Source organism: Pezoporus flaviventris, unplaced genomic scaffold (assembly GCF_033815535.1).
Source record: "Pezoporus flaviventris isolate CSIRO_AGI_PZ_B2104156 unplaced genomic scaffold, CSIRO_AGI_Pfla_v1 ptg000041l, whole genome shotgun sequence".
NCBI lineage: Eukaryota > Metazoa > Chordata > Aves > Psittaciformes > Psittacidae > Pezoporus > Pezoporus flaviventris.
Window position 1 is genome coordinate 4,061,233 of NW_026892589.1, and position 16,479 is coordinate 4,077,711.

At 45.6% G+C, this 16,479-nt stretch overlaps 1 protein-coding gene across 3 annotated transcripts; it reads left to right on the forward strand.

Annotated features, from left to right (window-relative positions):
* Positions 1–875: 875 nt before the first annotated feature.
* On the forward strand, positions 876–8,832 carry SIRT4 (sirtuin 4). 3 transcript variants are annotated; one of them, XM_061465839.1, is made up of 5 exons: positions 1,162–1,564; positions 4,895–5,400; positions 6,048–6,342; positions 7,495–7,697; positions 8,072–8,832. In XM_061465839.1, exons 2-4 carry the CDS (start codon positions 4,901–4,903, stop codon positions 7,657–7,659), a joined length of 960 nt encoding a protein of 319 aa, XP_061321823.1. In that variant the 5' UTR covers positions 1,162–1,564; positions 4,895–4,900; the 3' UTR covers positions 7,660–7,697; positions 8,072–8,832. The 3 variants fall into 3 exon arrangements, with proteins under 3 accessions (XP_061321825.1, XP_061321823.1, XP_061321824.1); XM_061465840.1 differs by having other exon boundaries at positions 1,317–1,338; XM_061465841.1 differs by lacking the exon at positions 8,072–8,832 and having other exon boundaries at positions 876–1,564; positions 7,512–7,674.
* Positions 8,833–16,479: the final 7,647 nt, after the last annotated feature.

Consider the following 16,479-nt stretch of genomic DNA (forward strand, 5'->3'; position numbering starts at 1 on the left):
AGTCTGGACTTCCTCCTGTTCAGATCTTCAGAATAACATTCCTTTGGGAAGAAAAGGACCCCAAATCCCTTCTTGCCAAGCAATTGGTGCAGTTTATAGTGCAATTATTGAAGGCCTGCTGTTAAAAACCGTCTGTGTGGTGTCAGTGCTGGCCTGGACCACCAGTGCGTACACAGCACCATGTGGAACACGCGCACAAGGACAAAGTGAAGCCATCCCAAGCAGCCACCCCTGTGCACTTAGGAAGGAACTGGGTCAGCTGGAAAACACTGGAAGAAATCCCACCACCACCCGCTAAAGAGGCACAGAGGGGCAGGAGCAATTGGTATGGTTCTGCAAAGATGGGTTGCACTGATCCAGCAGCTCATTCCTGTGGAGAGGTGCTACCTCCACCCCACACTTCCAGTTCCCCTTCCACCCACTGTCAGGTTTCATGGGGTTGTCTCACCCAGCCAGTAGCTGCCCACCTCTAGCAGAGCAGTGATGGGTGATAGACTGAGCCTGGGAAGGAGATCGTGAACTGCACAGCCAGCACAAGCCCTTTGGGGGCAAAGAGTTGAATCCCAAAGTGGCTCAGGGTGCCTGACTGTGCCCTGGGAGAGGTCCAGCCAGGCCAGAGGAACAACTGCCCTGCCGTTTTTCACCCATGCCTCCTCTGAAAGCTGGGCAGGGGTCACTTGCCCCACACTGACCTCTCCGGTTTTGTCTGGCCACACTAACTGCAAGACCAGATTTTAATACTTGTCCATCCTTGTTGTCATGGGCCTTTTCCACATCTGTCTCCCAAATGTTTTTCCTGTCCTCCTAAATGTGCTTAAGATGACCATTGAACTGCCAGACAGGTCCATATCTCATGAGGCCAAGTACAACAGGAGGGCACCAGGACAGGCCAAATGTACCAGCCCAGTAACTCATATTGCCTCCAACAACTGACATCTCAGGGAATTCCTGCACAGGGAGAGATGCCCTTAACAGCCCTCGGTGGATTTTTCTCCCATTATTTGTTTAGCCACATTTTAGACCTGAAAGTGTCAGTGAAAAGGAAATGCATTTTTTACAAGGACAAAAATCTACAGTGCATTTTATCAAAGCTATCATTCGCATTTGTAACAAATCAAATCCAATCTCATCCCTCTGTCTCCTTGGTGGCAGCTGTAAAGCTCTTGGCTTCCTTTCAGCTTGGCTATGGGGTGTCAGGAACTCGGGTTTTTTTCCTTATTTGAAGCATGGGAATTGTAGTCTTTGGGCTTGGGGCTTAACTTCTTCGTGAACTACATTTCCCAGAACTCTCTGCTTCCGGCAGAGCGGCGCTTTGTGTCCGCTGCGGCGTCAGGGAAGGTAAGATTTGGGGTATTATTCGCCTATCACTCCATTCATTCCATTACACGTGCACGGGTCAGGGCCACCCCCCGTCATTATTACAATACAAGAGACTGGGATGAGGTGGGGTTCCTTATGGACTTCTGGCCTGGTACCATTGCTAGGAACATGTTTATCTCTTGCCCGGCACTTGTCTGATCTCTGCCTGTGGAGCCCCTTGGATGCCAGCCTCAGATCTCGATAGGTGCGTTGGAAGAGTTTTTCTTGTTATAGAGAGCAGTTGTTGTTTTATAATCTGAGCAGTTTCATTGTAAAAGCCGCTTTGCATTTCACAGGAAGCACTCTGTGTTTCCTCTCCTGTGCTGCCCTGCTTCCTCACTTTACAGCAGCTCTCAAATTCATCTGTTATTTTCCTCTTCTGGGCAGACCCATGTTTTGTCTCCATTTCATTCCCTTCACAACATTTCTTTCTGAGAGATCTTTTGATGGAAAGGGACAGGAATTGAGAGTTTTCAACAGCTGAAGCAATTGAAATACTGTCAAACCGCCTTGACAGCCTCGAGAGCATCATGACAGAAGGTATTCTCAAAACAAATTAAAGGATTTGGGGGGGACTTTGTCCCTTCTAATTAACTCAGATGGAAAATTAAACCTCTTCAGAGCCTACCACAACTCTTGCTAAACAACAAAACAAGGCAAAAATAATTGTGAACGGAATCCACTGCTTAGATTGAAAAAGTAATTCAGACTATGGAGGAAGTCAGATCTTCCCTGTAATTCAACTGATGATGACACAAAGATTTGAGAACAGGAGATTAACGGAGGCAAACCTGTTCTTTGCCACTGCCATCAATTTAGTATCATGATACAGCTGAACACCCAGACTTTAAATGTATTTAAATATTGCTCCATTTATTGACAGAACTGGTACTGAGGGGAACTGGGGACTTGAGGCAAAGCCATTTAGACACAGCAGGAGCCTAAAAACCATCCAGGCACTGACGCACACTTCATCACATGTACTTTGATGCAGCCTTTTAGACAAGTAAGTTCACCACTTGAATCCCTCCAACTTCCCAGAGCTGCCCCAGACTTCACAGGCACTGCAGGTTTCACAGAATCACAGAATCCTAAGGGTTGGAAGGGACCTCAAAAGATCATCTAGTCCAACCCTCCTGCAAGAGCAGGGTAACCTAGAGTACATCACACAGGAACTTGTCCAGGTGGGCCTTGAATATCTCCAACGTAGGAGACTCCACAACCCCCCTGGGCAACCTGTTCCAGTGATCTGTCACTCTCATAGTAAATAAAGTTTTCCTGATGTTCACATGGAACCTCCTATGCTCCAGTTTACACCCAATGCCCCTTGTCCTATCACTGGACATCACTGAAAAACACCTAGCTCCATCATCCTGACACTCACCCTTTACATATGTGTAAACATTGATGAGGTCACCCCTCAGTCTCCTCCAAGCTAAAGAGTCCCGGCTCCCTCAGCCTCTCCTCATAAGAGAGATGTTCCATTCCCTTAATCATCTTTGTAGCTCTGCGCTGGACTCTTTCAAGCAATTCCCTGTCCTTCTTGGACTGTGGGGCCCAGAACTGGACACAATATTCCAGATGCGGCCTCACCAAGGCAGAGTAGAGGGGGAGGAGGACCTCTCTTGACCTACTAACCACACCCTTTCTAATGCACCCTAGGATGCCATTGGCCTTCTTGGCCACAAGGGCACATTGTTGGCTCATGGTCATCCTCCTATCCACCAGGACCCCCAGGTCCCTTTCCCCTTCACTACTGTCCAGCAGGTCATCCCCCAACCTGTACTGGTACATGGGGTTGTTCTTCCCCAGATGCAAGACTCTACGCTTGCCCTTGTTGAATCTCATCAAGTTCCTCTCCGCCCAACTCTCCAGCCTGTCCAGGTCTCGCTGAATGGCAACACAGCCCTCTGGTGTGTCAGCCACTCCTCCCAGTTTAGTATCACCAGTGAACTTGCTGAGGGTACATTCAGTTCTGTCATCCAGGTCGTTGATGAAAATATTAAACAGCACTGGTCCCAGCACCGACTCCTGAGAGACTCCACTAGTCACAGACCTCCGGCTAGATTCTGCCCCATTGACCACAACTCTCTGTCTTCTTCCTTCCAACCAGTTCTTGATCCACCTCACTACCTGATCATCGAGCCCACACTTCCTTAGCTTTCCTGTAGGCAGCACCTATGGAACTGCCCACGTGCTTTGAGAGCTGACAAGCTGCACAGAGCCCTCCTTCAAACCACTGCCTGTGACACCTGAAGGGGACCTAAAGCTGGCTGAGGGCTCCCAGTGAGATCCAGTCCCTTAGGTGTCCTCCCTGTAATCTGTGATGAGGAGGGCAGGAGTGGCATTAATCTGCACTCAGTTGTCCCACATGACCACGCTAGCTTTAAGCACCAGACTATCAGGCATCTAAATAGCTCTGATAATTAAACTCCTTCCTCCATCTTCCAGATATCATACAAGCCCCCCAGCTAAGGGAGATGGTGGGAGGGAAAAATACCAGGCAGTCAATTCTCAGTACTGTTTCTTTCCAGACATTTTGTACTTTGTATGCAAAACCATGGAGAAGCCCAGAAAAATAGTTTTAAAAGAGTGAAAGGGAGAAAGGAAAACTGCAGACTGCTAGAAAAACCAGACAAAATCAAGCTCCAAACCAATCCACTCCTGTCACAACAGATCTTGCACACAATTCCAGGCTACTTGTCAGCAAAGCCATCCTGCCTGTCCCCAATAGGGCACACCAGTCCTCCCTTAAAGCAGGATATCCCTCCTTTCCTACCTGCCAGGCACATTTGGGCGATGCTCCTTTCTCAGCAAAGTCCCTGGTTTCTGCTGGAGAAGCAAAGCTCCCTCACCTTCCACTGACTCTGAGGAGGTGGCACCCACAAAGCAGGAGGTACCAGAGGCATTTAGACAGTGTCTTAATCACCCGCAGCTCCACTTCAAGGACTGTTCTGCACCAGGAGTAACTCCAGTCAAGGTCTTTGTCCTGAAAAGCAGTATTTCAAGGTTGGTTTTTGTTTTCCTTCCCACAACACATGCAAAGGACTGAACTGGAACAAGCAGAATGTTAAAGAAGGCAGAGCAAGGGTCTTCTGGGGAGGAACCAGCCAGGGAGTGCCTCTGGGGTTGGGTGCTTGGCCTTCCTGCCATTTCTTCTCTGCCCTGTTGCACATACCTAGGAAAGACTTTGCATGCTCAGGGCTCTCTGGGCTCTTCACAAGTCCTCTTAGGCAGCTCTTCTTCACACCAGGATGCAAGACTGGGAATCCTGAGAGTCAGGGGTGCTGACTTTGTCCTTGTACCTTGAGTAGTCCTCAGTGTTGCCCTCAGTCAAAGGGACATGCAAACACTGTCCTCAGAGGTTAGGCCTTTAATTATTTAACATTTCCAAAATAAGTTGTGTTTTTTTACCAAAAAAAGAAAAAAGCAAAGAATACTTAGCATAGTTTTCCAGAAAATCCCATGAAAATGGAATTAAGGACATGCGCTTTGCTTTCTTTTACCTGCCATGTGTTCTGTTCTTGACTTTTAGGTGAATATGTTCTCTGCTAGGAAGTTGCCTGGAATACACAGAACGATCAGCTTCCATAATTTCAGATCCCATTCTGCATCCAGAACCTCTCCAAACTTGGCTTTCGTGCCAACCTGCCTTCCCCCAGATCCTATAGAAGTAGAGAAGCTGCAGCACTTTGTTTCTAACTCCAAGAGGCTGTTTGTAATAACTGGAGCTGGGATCTCAACTGAATCAGGGATCCCAGATTACCGCTCTGAAGGCATTGGGCTCTACGCCAGGACAGACAGACGGCCCATGCAACATGCTGAGTTCATCCGGAGTGCCAGTGCCCGGCAGCGGTACTGGGCAAGGAACTTTGTGGGCTGGCCCCAGTTCTCCTCCTACCAGCCAAACATAGCACACTTGGTCCTAAGAGACTGGGAGAAGCTGGGGAAGCTGCACTGGCTGGTGACCCAGAACGTGGATGCCCTTCACACCAAGGCCGGGAGCCAGCGCCTGACAGAGCTGCACGGCTGCACACACAGGTAATGTCTGGTGGTAGATGATGGTTGATCCTCCGGTCGCTTGTTCAGGGTGACTGTGTTAGCTGCTGAGAAAGGAGGCACAATGTCAATGCTATGTTCCTGAACATGAGATGCTCAAAGGTGGTGTTTGGCTGGGGTGGAGGAAAAGATCACAGAACAGTGCTGTTCTCAGCACACTATTTAAGAAACATGACCACTACTCTGTCTTGTTAGAGCATTGTTTGTGTCATTTCCCCTGAAGCCTGAATCAGCCAGAAACTCCCCTTTCCTTGCTACAACAAACGTCCTCTTAGTGAAGAGGACAAAAGGATTATCCAGGGCTATGCAGCATGATAGTGCTAGAAACGCACAGGATGAGTGGACTGGAGAAGGGCCACCACAGCCTGGCAGTGATCACACAGTTTCCAGATGCAAAAGCACGTCCTGAGCTGGGAGAGAGGGTGCCAGTAGGGTTCAAAGTGCTTCCTTTAGAGCATTCCTACAGAGCAACAATGGGAGGTAGAAAGACAGCTGCTTGACCTGTACTATTTGGTAAATAAATGTGGATGATGACAATAGACCTTCCAGGCCTTCTAAGGAAAAAATAGCAGACTCCAGCTCTTCAGCTCACGTGGAACTCTCTGTTAAGACTTTCCTCTGAATTTCAGGGTTTTCTGTCTGGCCTGTGGAGACCAGATGTTGCGCTCTGAGCTTCAGGAGCAATTTGAGGCTCTGAATCCTACCTGGAAAGCTGAAGCATTCGGTGTGGCTCCAGATGGAGATGTCTTCCTGACGGATGAGCAAGTGTGTCATTTCCAAGTCCCAGCCTGCTGTAAATGTGGTGGAATCCTGAAGCCCGACGTAACATTCTTTGGAGACACAGTTTGCCCAGAGAAAGTGAATTTCGTGCATCAGCGCCTGGCAGAATCAGACTCCATGCTGGTGGCAGGATCCTCTATGCAGGTAAGTAGGTTTTCCTCACACACTGCATTTCCTGTTTCTGTGGTACTCTGCCTGCAACAATCCTTGCTCCCACAATTTAGGACTAGTGCTTGTGGATCCAAACAGCCTCTCCAGAGCTTCTTTGTATTTTACATTTACTTTGGTTGGGATCTGGCTTCTCAGTTGGCCTGTTTGGGCTTCCCTGTCACTCTGTTGCCAGTCTGCTTCATGCTGCTAGAAATAACTCCATTCAGATCTCTCTCTTGTGCCTCCTCCGTCGGGAAATTGTAGGTCCACAGTTGTCCCTAAAGCCAAGATGCCTGATACAGTTCAGTCCTGCAGAGATCACCACCTCATATCTTTGTGCTTAGTTTTTTTAGCTTTTGGCAGCATTCTGGGCCTCATGGCACACTGTGTGAAATACCAGATTTTGGGTCCTCTAATTCCTAATTAAATGCTCAATAAGAGAGCAGAAATATTTCTGCTTTCTTCTTAGGATTGCCAGGATTGTCCTTTGTATCACAATGTGTTTTTTCCATTAGCCTCTTATCTATAAGGTAAGGTAGTTTAGAAACCCCTGTTGTTTAACCTGTGGAAGCTTTTGGAATAGAGTTTGTCTAAGAGCGTTTTCTTTCCAGGAACAAGTTCTACTACATTAAAAAAAATACTCTTAACACCTCCCAGAACAAGGTAAAACCAAGGCTGCCTGATTGTTGATTCTCTTGGCTTCAGGATACTGGAAACAAATTCCTTGAACTTGCACTTCTTAAGCGTATAATCCTTTGTACAGGAATGATTGAAATGCCTTAGGTTCATTCTTGTCCTACCTAAGCTGAGCCATGTGAGAACCATCAAAGTAGAAGCGTTTAAGTGCCAGTGATAACTAATAAAAACTGCTGCAGAGATTTACTGAAAGACAAGGACATTTCCCATTAATGTACTGTGAAGTTTCAGTTTCTGTGAAACTGCAAATCCTGCACTGACAGAGGTTAAGAGCTTTTCTTTTCTGTGCACTCCTGGATGACTTCCTGCCTGAACAACTGCCTAATACGGCATGTACATACAGCACCTTTTCCCACTGCCAACAGCAACTGGTTTTACTTTCCTTACTCCTTTCTGTAGCAGTTCTGCTGCCTAAGATGCTGGAAATTTTGTCTTCTGGTATTCCTGCAGGTATACTCTGGTTACAGGTTTGCTCTTGCTGCCCGGGATAAGCAGCTGCCAATTGCAATCCTTAACATTGGCCCCACAAGGTTAGATCACTTTGCGTCCTTAAAACTGAATGCCCGCTGTGGAGAGCTGCTGCCTTTGATTGTTGCGCCTGACCCAACAAGCTGAGCTTCAGGAGCCATCAGGAGTAAAATTATTCCTACAAGGTGAGTACCTGCCCTGGTCAGTCACCTTACAGGGTAAGAAGGTGGCTTCCCATCAAATGCTGAGACTGAGATGTGCTGATGGGCCTTGATACTGTTTCTCATGATCTTAAACAGAAAGTGCTAACGTTATCAGAAAATAGAGCAAGAGTAGCCAGAAGACCCAGCAGCTTTGAGTTCCAATCCATTTATCTCTATCAGAAACCTTAAGGGGATCATCTGCAGATTCGGAGAACGTGATCAATACTCTTGCCTTTGCAACTGACAATTCAAAAGCTCTGCCTGGTTGAATTGATCCAGCTAATCCTCATCAAAACAATGCTGTTTAAAAGAATCAATTCCGCCTATAAAGCAGCTTTTTCCCTCCTCTCCTGCAGGACTCATCGTCTTAAAAGGGGAAAACCTCAATGTAAGAGGCAGCTGAGATCCAACATACGGCCCTTGATAGCACCAGGAGAGGGCAGCAAGCCCCGCACATGTCAATCTGACCAGCTTTCTCCATTGAAGCTGTCTGCACTTACCAGGAAAAGAGGATGATAATGAAAAAACTTCTGGTTTTGAGGTTACTTTTGTTATGGTAAACAGTGCCTTTTCAATCACTGGGACAGGATAATCACACTATTGCATCTGATAACAAACTTCCTTTTTTATAACTGTCCCCAGGGAAGAACAAGGGACAGGGATTTTGACCTGGTAACTTGAGGCTATAGCACAGGCAGGCGATGTGGAAAACCACAGGCTCTGCTGAAGGATCCAGTACCACTAGTGGAAAACTGTAGAGCATGCAAAGAAAAGGAGGTAAAGGAGCTGCAGTTGTCATTAAAATAAAAAAGTTCAAAGTAGAAGCTGAACGAGAATATTGCTCTTGTAAGATACTATTTAAAAGCACAGACTATAGCTGACATCTTTGGGAAGGAGGGGAGTCAGCATTTCTCTCCACTGGCAGTTGACAAGCTCAACTGCTTACTACCTGAACTGTTAAAAACTCGCATACTGGGGAGATGCCAGAGGAGTTACTTTAAGCTAATTTGACCAGCACTGCTTTCAGTGTGGCTGTGTCTTCCAGAATGCACTTCTTTAAAATGTTATTTAATTAATGAATATTTAAGTAGTGAATTAAAATTGTTTACAAGATTGATACTATTTGCATTGTAATTTCCTCTCCCTCTTATGATTGAAGTATAGTCTCAACAGCCAGTTCAGATTCATTTTTTCCATTGCAAAATGTAGGATGTAATTACTAACAGCTGATGAATTAAAGGCAAAATACAGCTAAATCTGTACAATAGGTCTCCCTCAGGAGGTAATCTCAAGCTATTAATAGATGTAATTTTCCACACTCCTAACAGGAGATCCCTCACTACTGAGTAACCACTTTTTGTTACTCCTTAGGGTGGTAATTTAAACCATATTAAACCATTTATGGGGTAAAAGACAGAATCTTGCTCAGACTGTAACACTTTGTGACCTGACCTTCTGCATAAATCTACCAATTCCCTCCTGGCTATGAAGGAGAATAATTGTTGGGGTCTTCCAAATGCCTCAGTCCTACTCTCCACATAACATATCCTGTATTAATATTTTGACAAGAACCATAACAAGCAATTGGAAATAAGGATGCCAGAGTCAGCTGCTGAAAGGTCAAGTAGCAAAGCAAGCACAACCAAACATGTCATGCAGAGTTCTTTTTTGCTTTGCTGTTGGTTCAAATCCATGCCAGGCAGGAGGAAATAAAGCACAGAATCTGAGTGATACGGAGACACCCAGTTTCTGCAGAAGGTAGAGGGAAGTAAGATACATAATGCATTTCAAGATCTGGTTATTATGGGTCAGAGGAGAGATGGCTTCATTTAGAAGCCAAGCAAGGTAAGTTCAGAAGCCTTACTTGCATCCTGCTCTCGTTCAATGGAGATCTCACTTTCCAATGAGATGGGTATCCACTGTTTGGTGGTGAAGAAAGCTCACAGAAATCACTCCATATTTAGCATAGTACAGCTGTCTGCTAAGCAAAGTTTTTGCAGAACCATTGCCAAGGCATAGCGGAGTCTCCACACACAGCCAGAGCACTTGCACAGAATGTTTATTCACGTAGGTCTTTTCCACATAAGAAGAAACATTTATGCCTCCTTAGCAGAGGAACTGGGGCCAGGTTACTCGCTGTCTGTGTCCTCTTCTGTATCACCTTGAAACTTCCATGATGTAGATGTGTTAGAAACAGGGGCCGCAGGTTGAGTGCCAGTGGAGCCAGAAGACTGAGGTGTGGGAGCGTTTCCAGGAGGTCTAAAACAAGAAAACTTTCAGTGAGGACTTGGCATTGCCAATGTGACAGGTAACTAAACCTCCCTCAGCTCTCCCTGCCTCCAGTTCAGCAGCTGAGCCTGTAGGAGGGAGTCAGGGTCTCTTCAGCATCACTAATAAAACAGTAACATTACCCTGACCCTCCACTAATTATGCTATATACTTTTAAGTCACTAGGGCAATGACTTACAGTAAATGAACATTACAGTAAATTTCCTGTGTATGGTTTATGACTATATGTTAATGAGCATATATACAACAAGTATATGAGGCTGAGATGAAGGAGTGAGGGGTTTTCTGCTAAGCTGATCCAGCAATATTAAAATTTACTTCTTTTAGAGCACTTCTCCCTTTAGCACGTTCTCCAAGACAACACTGAGTTTACTCAGCTGAGAAATGCTACAGAAAGCCTAAAGTTCCAAGAGCCAGATCTGCATCACTCTTAATGCTGAGTGACACCTTCCCCTGTCACTCCCTGGACACTATTTGTGGGAAGATGCAATCCAGAGAGTTAGCAGCTATCAGAAGAGGCTACCTGCATTGCAGGTAGCTAGCAAAGACCTATCCTGAAAGTTTGTGTTTCTCAGCTTAATGATCTCCTTACTAGCCTGGAGAAAGCTATAGGTACCTCCAAGGCTGAGCGCTATAGGATGTGAATTAGCCATGCTGTGGGAAAACAACAAACTCAGTATTCAAACTAGTGTTCTGCTTTAGTCTCTCAGCCTATGGTGAATTTGCAAGGAAGATGGGGTTTTAAGGGGGGAGAAACATTGTTCCTAAAAGACAAAAGACGGTAATCTTGTTACTGGCTGAAACTGTAGGAAGATAGTGTTGCAGTGCCTGAGCAGTGTTGTCTTCCCCCATCACCAGGAAGGAAATGCAGATCCTTTCTACCTATCTTGTCTGCTTTAAGCCAGCCTTATCCTCCACATGATTCAATCCTTGCCTACCTTTTCTGGCTCACTGTTTTTAGACCAGTCCACCAGTATTTTAGATAAGGGCTTGAAGTTGAAGCTCTCTCCCCCTATGAAGAAAAGTACACATCAGACAACAGCACAAGGACAGGTTTTTACCATTAAATTAGTTGCATGAACAAATTATGCTCTTCCCTTTTCCTCAGAGCTGTTCCTACTAGGACAAGCTCCTGAGGTTTGGATAAAGGAGCTTAGGGTGCCTTATAATGGATTTTTCTACCACTCCACTGAAAGCAGAGTTGGGTTTACCCAAAGCAAATAAAAGCTACTTCCTGTTTGACAAATCTTGTCTCTCTGGGCAAATTCTCAGAGCAAACTGTAATCGGCTCCTGCAGCCTGAGAAGGGTATTTCACATGCTGTGCTCCAGTGAGGGCAGCATAGCCTGCAGGTGGCCCAGAGGATTTGTGCCTGGTGAGTATGGTGTAAGGGCAGCCTCCCACACCGAACAGTCAGATTGCTTCTACTGACAAACCTGCTTATTCATGACTTCTGGAAAAGGACCGAAGAACCTGGGCATGGTGAACTTGGGAGGTTCAGGAACCTTGGAATGAAGTTGATTTAATCTGTCTTGTAGAGCGTGCTTCTTCCGATGTTGCCCTCTCCCAGTCTTAGCGGCTGTGAGAAGGAAAAGTAGTATTTCAAAGCAGTGCCAACTTCCTGGTTTCGTCAGGCTATTCCTTCAAAACTCATGGCTTGGGCAGGACAGATGGAGTCTTCCTCTCAACCTGTCCCAGGGCAGCCCCAGGTAAACAGCAACTGAAAGCAACAGTCCTGTGAGGGTGTCCAGAGTCAATGGGGAAGGAATGAGGAGGGTCTCAGTCAAACTCAAAGTTTCTTATCACCACACCATTCTCTATGGTGTCTCAGTGCAGGGTCTTTGAGATCTGGATTAACTTGGCCCTTCCAATTGTGGTTTTAGATTACAGAAAAGACAATAGTGGTGAGAGAGTAAATTTCCAACAGAGGACTTTACCTCCCCAGTCCTACTGGTCTGGCCATTTTCATCCCTGATAGATACTGTGAAAATACCTTTCAGATAACAGATTCCTCCTGGCTGATGCTTTCTTTCCTGTAGGGACAGGAAATTCTGGTAAATAAGCTGTTAAACAGCTTTGATTTGGTTGGTTGGAGCCTTAAGAGATGGATGATGCGCTTGGAATAACAACACAAAGGATTTCCTCCTATCTTATTAGTTCTGTGGGCTGTTCTAACTGTTCTGTCACCTGTGCACCTAAGTCCTGATAGATACAGGAAATCATGCAGGGGATACAGACGGACAATAAGAGCTTCATACCCACTCAGGTGAAAAATAGGCTAAATATAAAAATTATAAATAAGAAATTATAAATAAAAATAGGCTAAAAATAAGGGGGAGAGCATTTTGTGTTAGAAGGCCTCACGATGTAGAGCTGTGACTTTTACACACTCCAGGGAAGCAGTTTTGAGTGAATGACCTAAGTGCTGCTTGCCCTTGTTCAGACCCAGAAACATATGCAGCTTCAGCATATGCAAATCAGAAACGATGCATTTTTGCTAATGGAAGCGGATTTCTGGGACATTCTGCTATCGCTTTATCAGAAGACTCTTGCAAATAATAGTTTTTAAAAGTATAGAAAGATTTAGACACATGCTGCATCCAGATTTCCAGTGTGATCTCGTAACTTCACATTGGCAAGGGCCAAGGAGAAGAAAATCCAACTGCACTCAGTAACTCTAAAGACTAAATATGTGCAACAAGTCAATCTGTGCCCCAGAATTCAGTGTCTGACACAAACTGCTGCTGGTGGGAGAGTAGCAGTGATTGGCTTCTCACTAAAGCAGGTGGCACATGACAAAAATCAGATGATACCCTCTTTAGCACTTGGCATGACAGAACTTAACTGGATTTGACAATCAGCTCCTGTGTCTGTGCACAGAACTGACCATGGCTGCAGCAAGGCTCCCACTATTTCTATAATAAAGAAGCTATGCCTGCAGGTAAGGGAAGCTAGAGGATCCTCAGGAAATTGAGGCTATCACACACATGGGATTAAGGCTGCCTTCTCACTAAGATGACTCTCTGTTGCTTGGGGAAAAACAGCACTGGACTTGAGACAAGAAGCAAATGCTTTCTGATGTGCTTTCACAGCTTAGCATAAAGGGGAATACTAACCTCCATTTACTGGGTTGCACACAGCCAAATGGGTTGAAGACAATTCCAAAAGCTCTGACGGATTTATGGTGATTGGCCCTTTCAGTCAGAGGGAAATCTGGAGCTGTGAAAAGCCGATCAAAGAGGAAAGGTTTTAAAGGCAGTTGATGAAACATGGAGCTCACATGTCGTGAAAACCACCAAAAAAATTCCAGGAAATAAGATTTAGTGGTGCCCTGCAAAATGGAAGATAAATCAGATGTCTTGCAAAGCAAGGAAATATGTTTCTGCTGTAGAGACTTGCAATTGTAGTGTTTTCTGCTCAGGTGGTGATAAAAAAAGAGGCATATGCAATACTATACCCAGCAGAAAAACAGATGATCTGGGTTAATACCTTCTAAAAAGTCCACAGAATATCAGCCACCTTTCTGTGCTTTCCCTGAACTTCTGTAATTCATGCTGGCCATTCCCATGGAGAGAAGCCTTTGGGAGCAGCAACGAAGGCTGCAGGGCCATTTCAGCAAGGTGTGGGCTGGACCCTCCTCTGCCAGCACCCTCCAGTGACCAGAACCCATAACACTGAAGGCCTTTCCCTCTCCAGCTTCTCCTATTACACTTAACCGTCTGCTGAACTAGTTTACTATATGCTCTCAGGCTGTTACCAAACCCATAATACCACAGTACTTGCAAACAGCATTTAGCAGACAAATCATCTCAAATACTTTATACAGAAGGAGGTATAGCTCCTTCTCCATAATAGGCAGAGAAAGCCTTGCCCTGCTTTTATGGCACATACTATTGGGATGCAGAAGAACTGGAGTCAGTCTTACTGGTCACTAAAACAACACTACCGTTTGGTGCATTGGGGAAGGGAGCAGAAGTCCTCTCAGCAGGCTTTTACCCACCTCCCGCATGCAGATACAGTGTGAGGGAAGCATATGCTAGTCATAGGCCAAAGCACAGGAAACAAGTGACCTACAAGTGAACCAGTTCAAGGAGATAAGCCTGCATGACAGAGCAATTAAATCAACAGAATATCTAGGTTCTTTCTAGGCAGACTTAAGCAGTTCAGCTCAATGGGGCACAGGCAGCTGAGCATCTAAGCACTTGCTCAGCAAACCCTCACATTTAGGAAGCCAGGTTCATGGCTTGTACACACTGTTGCAAGCCATCACTTCTGCTCCCTCACTTGTAATAGTCTCCACTGATGCTCAGTTCTGTTCACACTGTCTTAAAAAGACTTCTGCCTATTAAACTGGAATAAATAGCATGCATGTACAAAAAGCCACAGCAGAAACAGTATTTCTATTTGTATTGAACTTGCTCTTTTCTCTCCAGGTGGCAAAAGAGCATCTAGCTCTATGAGCAAGTATGTTTTAGTAGACATAAGCAGTCTGACACAATCCAGAAAGTCACAAAAAATGTCAGAGACAAGCTGGGTAAAGTTTTTGAGTTCCAGTCTTCAATAAACAGTCACTGGTCTCTCAAAAATGCCATGAAAGAAAGTATTCTGAGCCTTGTTCCTATCTCCATACTGCCTGTCTTTCCAAGGACCACTCTCCACAACAAAACAGGGTAAGAGAGGGTGACCTAAGAGACATATATGGTCCCCATTCCTATGCCAGCAGCACTGGAATCCCACACCCTTGGCATCCCACCAGCAGGCCCAGCCACCAGACCAAATGCATGACAAAATCTGTGGAGCACTCACTTTGATAGCTGCTTATTTCACTTGATACCAGCAGAGCAGTGACTGGCTTTGAGGGTTTTTGCACATCACAGACTTCTCTATGTCTAGCACAGCTGGCTATTCCTATACTCCAGCTTGGTGGGCTACAGGAGATTTTTGGTGTTGTGCACACATTGTAAGCAGTGTGGTTTCTCACATTATGCATACAGGTGGTGTCCAAGGAGCTGCAGGGTAGTGACACTCTCAACAGGAGCTGGGCCAATCAGGAGAGTGGAGAGGAAGTGGATCAGGCCCCAGAGAGGAGAGACGCAGGGAAAAGCAGCTCTGCAACAGCTGGCATATGAACCACACAGGATCTGATTTATTTCACTATGAGGGCCTTGCCCCACTGACCCAAACTGCAGGAACAGTCAGTACTGAAGAGGGATAATTGTCCAATTTCTTAGAGGCTTATATATACCCCCTATATGGCCTGGAAACTAAAAATCAGGCTTCGACCTGGGGCCAGAGAAGAAAATACTGAACAGAGACCTAAGTTCTTCTTCTAACTCAAGGAATTTTTGATACAGACTTCAATAGCAGTAAATTCTCCCTCTGAAATGAAAATCAAAGTAGTATTTTCAACTCAATGGTTTGCCGCCCCCTTCACCGGGTGTGTTTTATTCTGTGCCTTGTTTGTGGAACACTAGCAGTAAGTGCTTTCAAAATGCTGCATATTTATTACTCAAACATTCTTCCATCTATTCTAATAAACATTGCTGCTCTAACAGATGCATATTCTTTACGTCTGTTATTTTCTGGGGCACCCAGCCCCAGAGGCCACAGGATAACCAAGAGGCACGCAGAGGAATCAAAGTGAAGAAGGAAACTTTGGTAGTGCTGCCCAGGGGGCAGGGCACTAGGCTTGGAAGGATGAGACCAGAGTGAACTCCCAGTCCTTTGATTAATCCTGAAGTCACACTGTGACATTCAGAAAGGCACTTTGCCTCTCTGCATCTGTTCTCCACATTGCAATAGACATAATACTGTGGCCCATGCCTTTCCTGAGGTTTACTAAGAAAAAGCACGAAAGACATGGTAGATAAACAGTACCACTATTCTGCCCCAGGTCTTTCCTGAATGATCAGGAATAAAACTGCTTTAGGAAAGTGAAAGACAGGGTCAAGCCAGTTGGGGTTTAAAACCACTCTTCCAGATACAGATGATATCTGCAGTTCAGAGTGCAGCACCCTGATCCTCTCTCTTCCCATTAAGGAAAGATACAAAATTACCACATTCTGCATTTTTTCTTTTCTGCATCACTAAAAAGACAGTGGCAGAGAAGAAGAGCTGAGCCTGAGAGGAAGAGCAACAGTACAAGTGTCTGCTATTGGTCTCCAGGCCCAAATAGAAACTGAAACACGCTCATTACCATGAGCATAGTTGTTTGCAATCTGCATGTCTTGTCTCAGAAGCACTTTGTCTTTCATCTCTGCAACACCCATAGAGTTACAGTAATTCAGGTCTCTCTGCAGAGCCCGAAAAATCTTGGCCTGGAAAACAACAATAGAGAAAAGAAAGATAAGAGACTAGGACTTCACTTCTGCAACACAGGGCCATCATCCCCCCAACATCTCACACACCGGCTGTGGGGGTGTGTGTAGGGTTTCAGAGCTCCCATGCTTGCAGAGCACCTGGTATTTGAGGCGCTC

Excerpts from the sequence above, each read along its gene's own strand:
- SIRT4 (XM_061465839.1), top strand. The coding sequence starts at position 4,901 with ATGTTCTCTGCTAGGAAGTTGCCTGGAATACACAGAACGATCAGCTTC. Across the intron at positions 5,401-6,047 it reads CTGCACGGCTGCACACACAG|GGTTTTCTGTCTGGCCTGTG; the intron begins GTAATGTCTGGT and ends TCTGAATTTCAG. Across the intron at positions 6,343-7,494 it reads TGGCAGGATCCTCTATGCAG|GTATACTCTGGTTACAGGTT; the intron begins GTAAGTAGGTTT and ends GTATTCCTGCAG.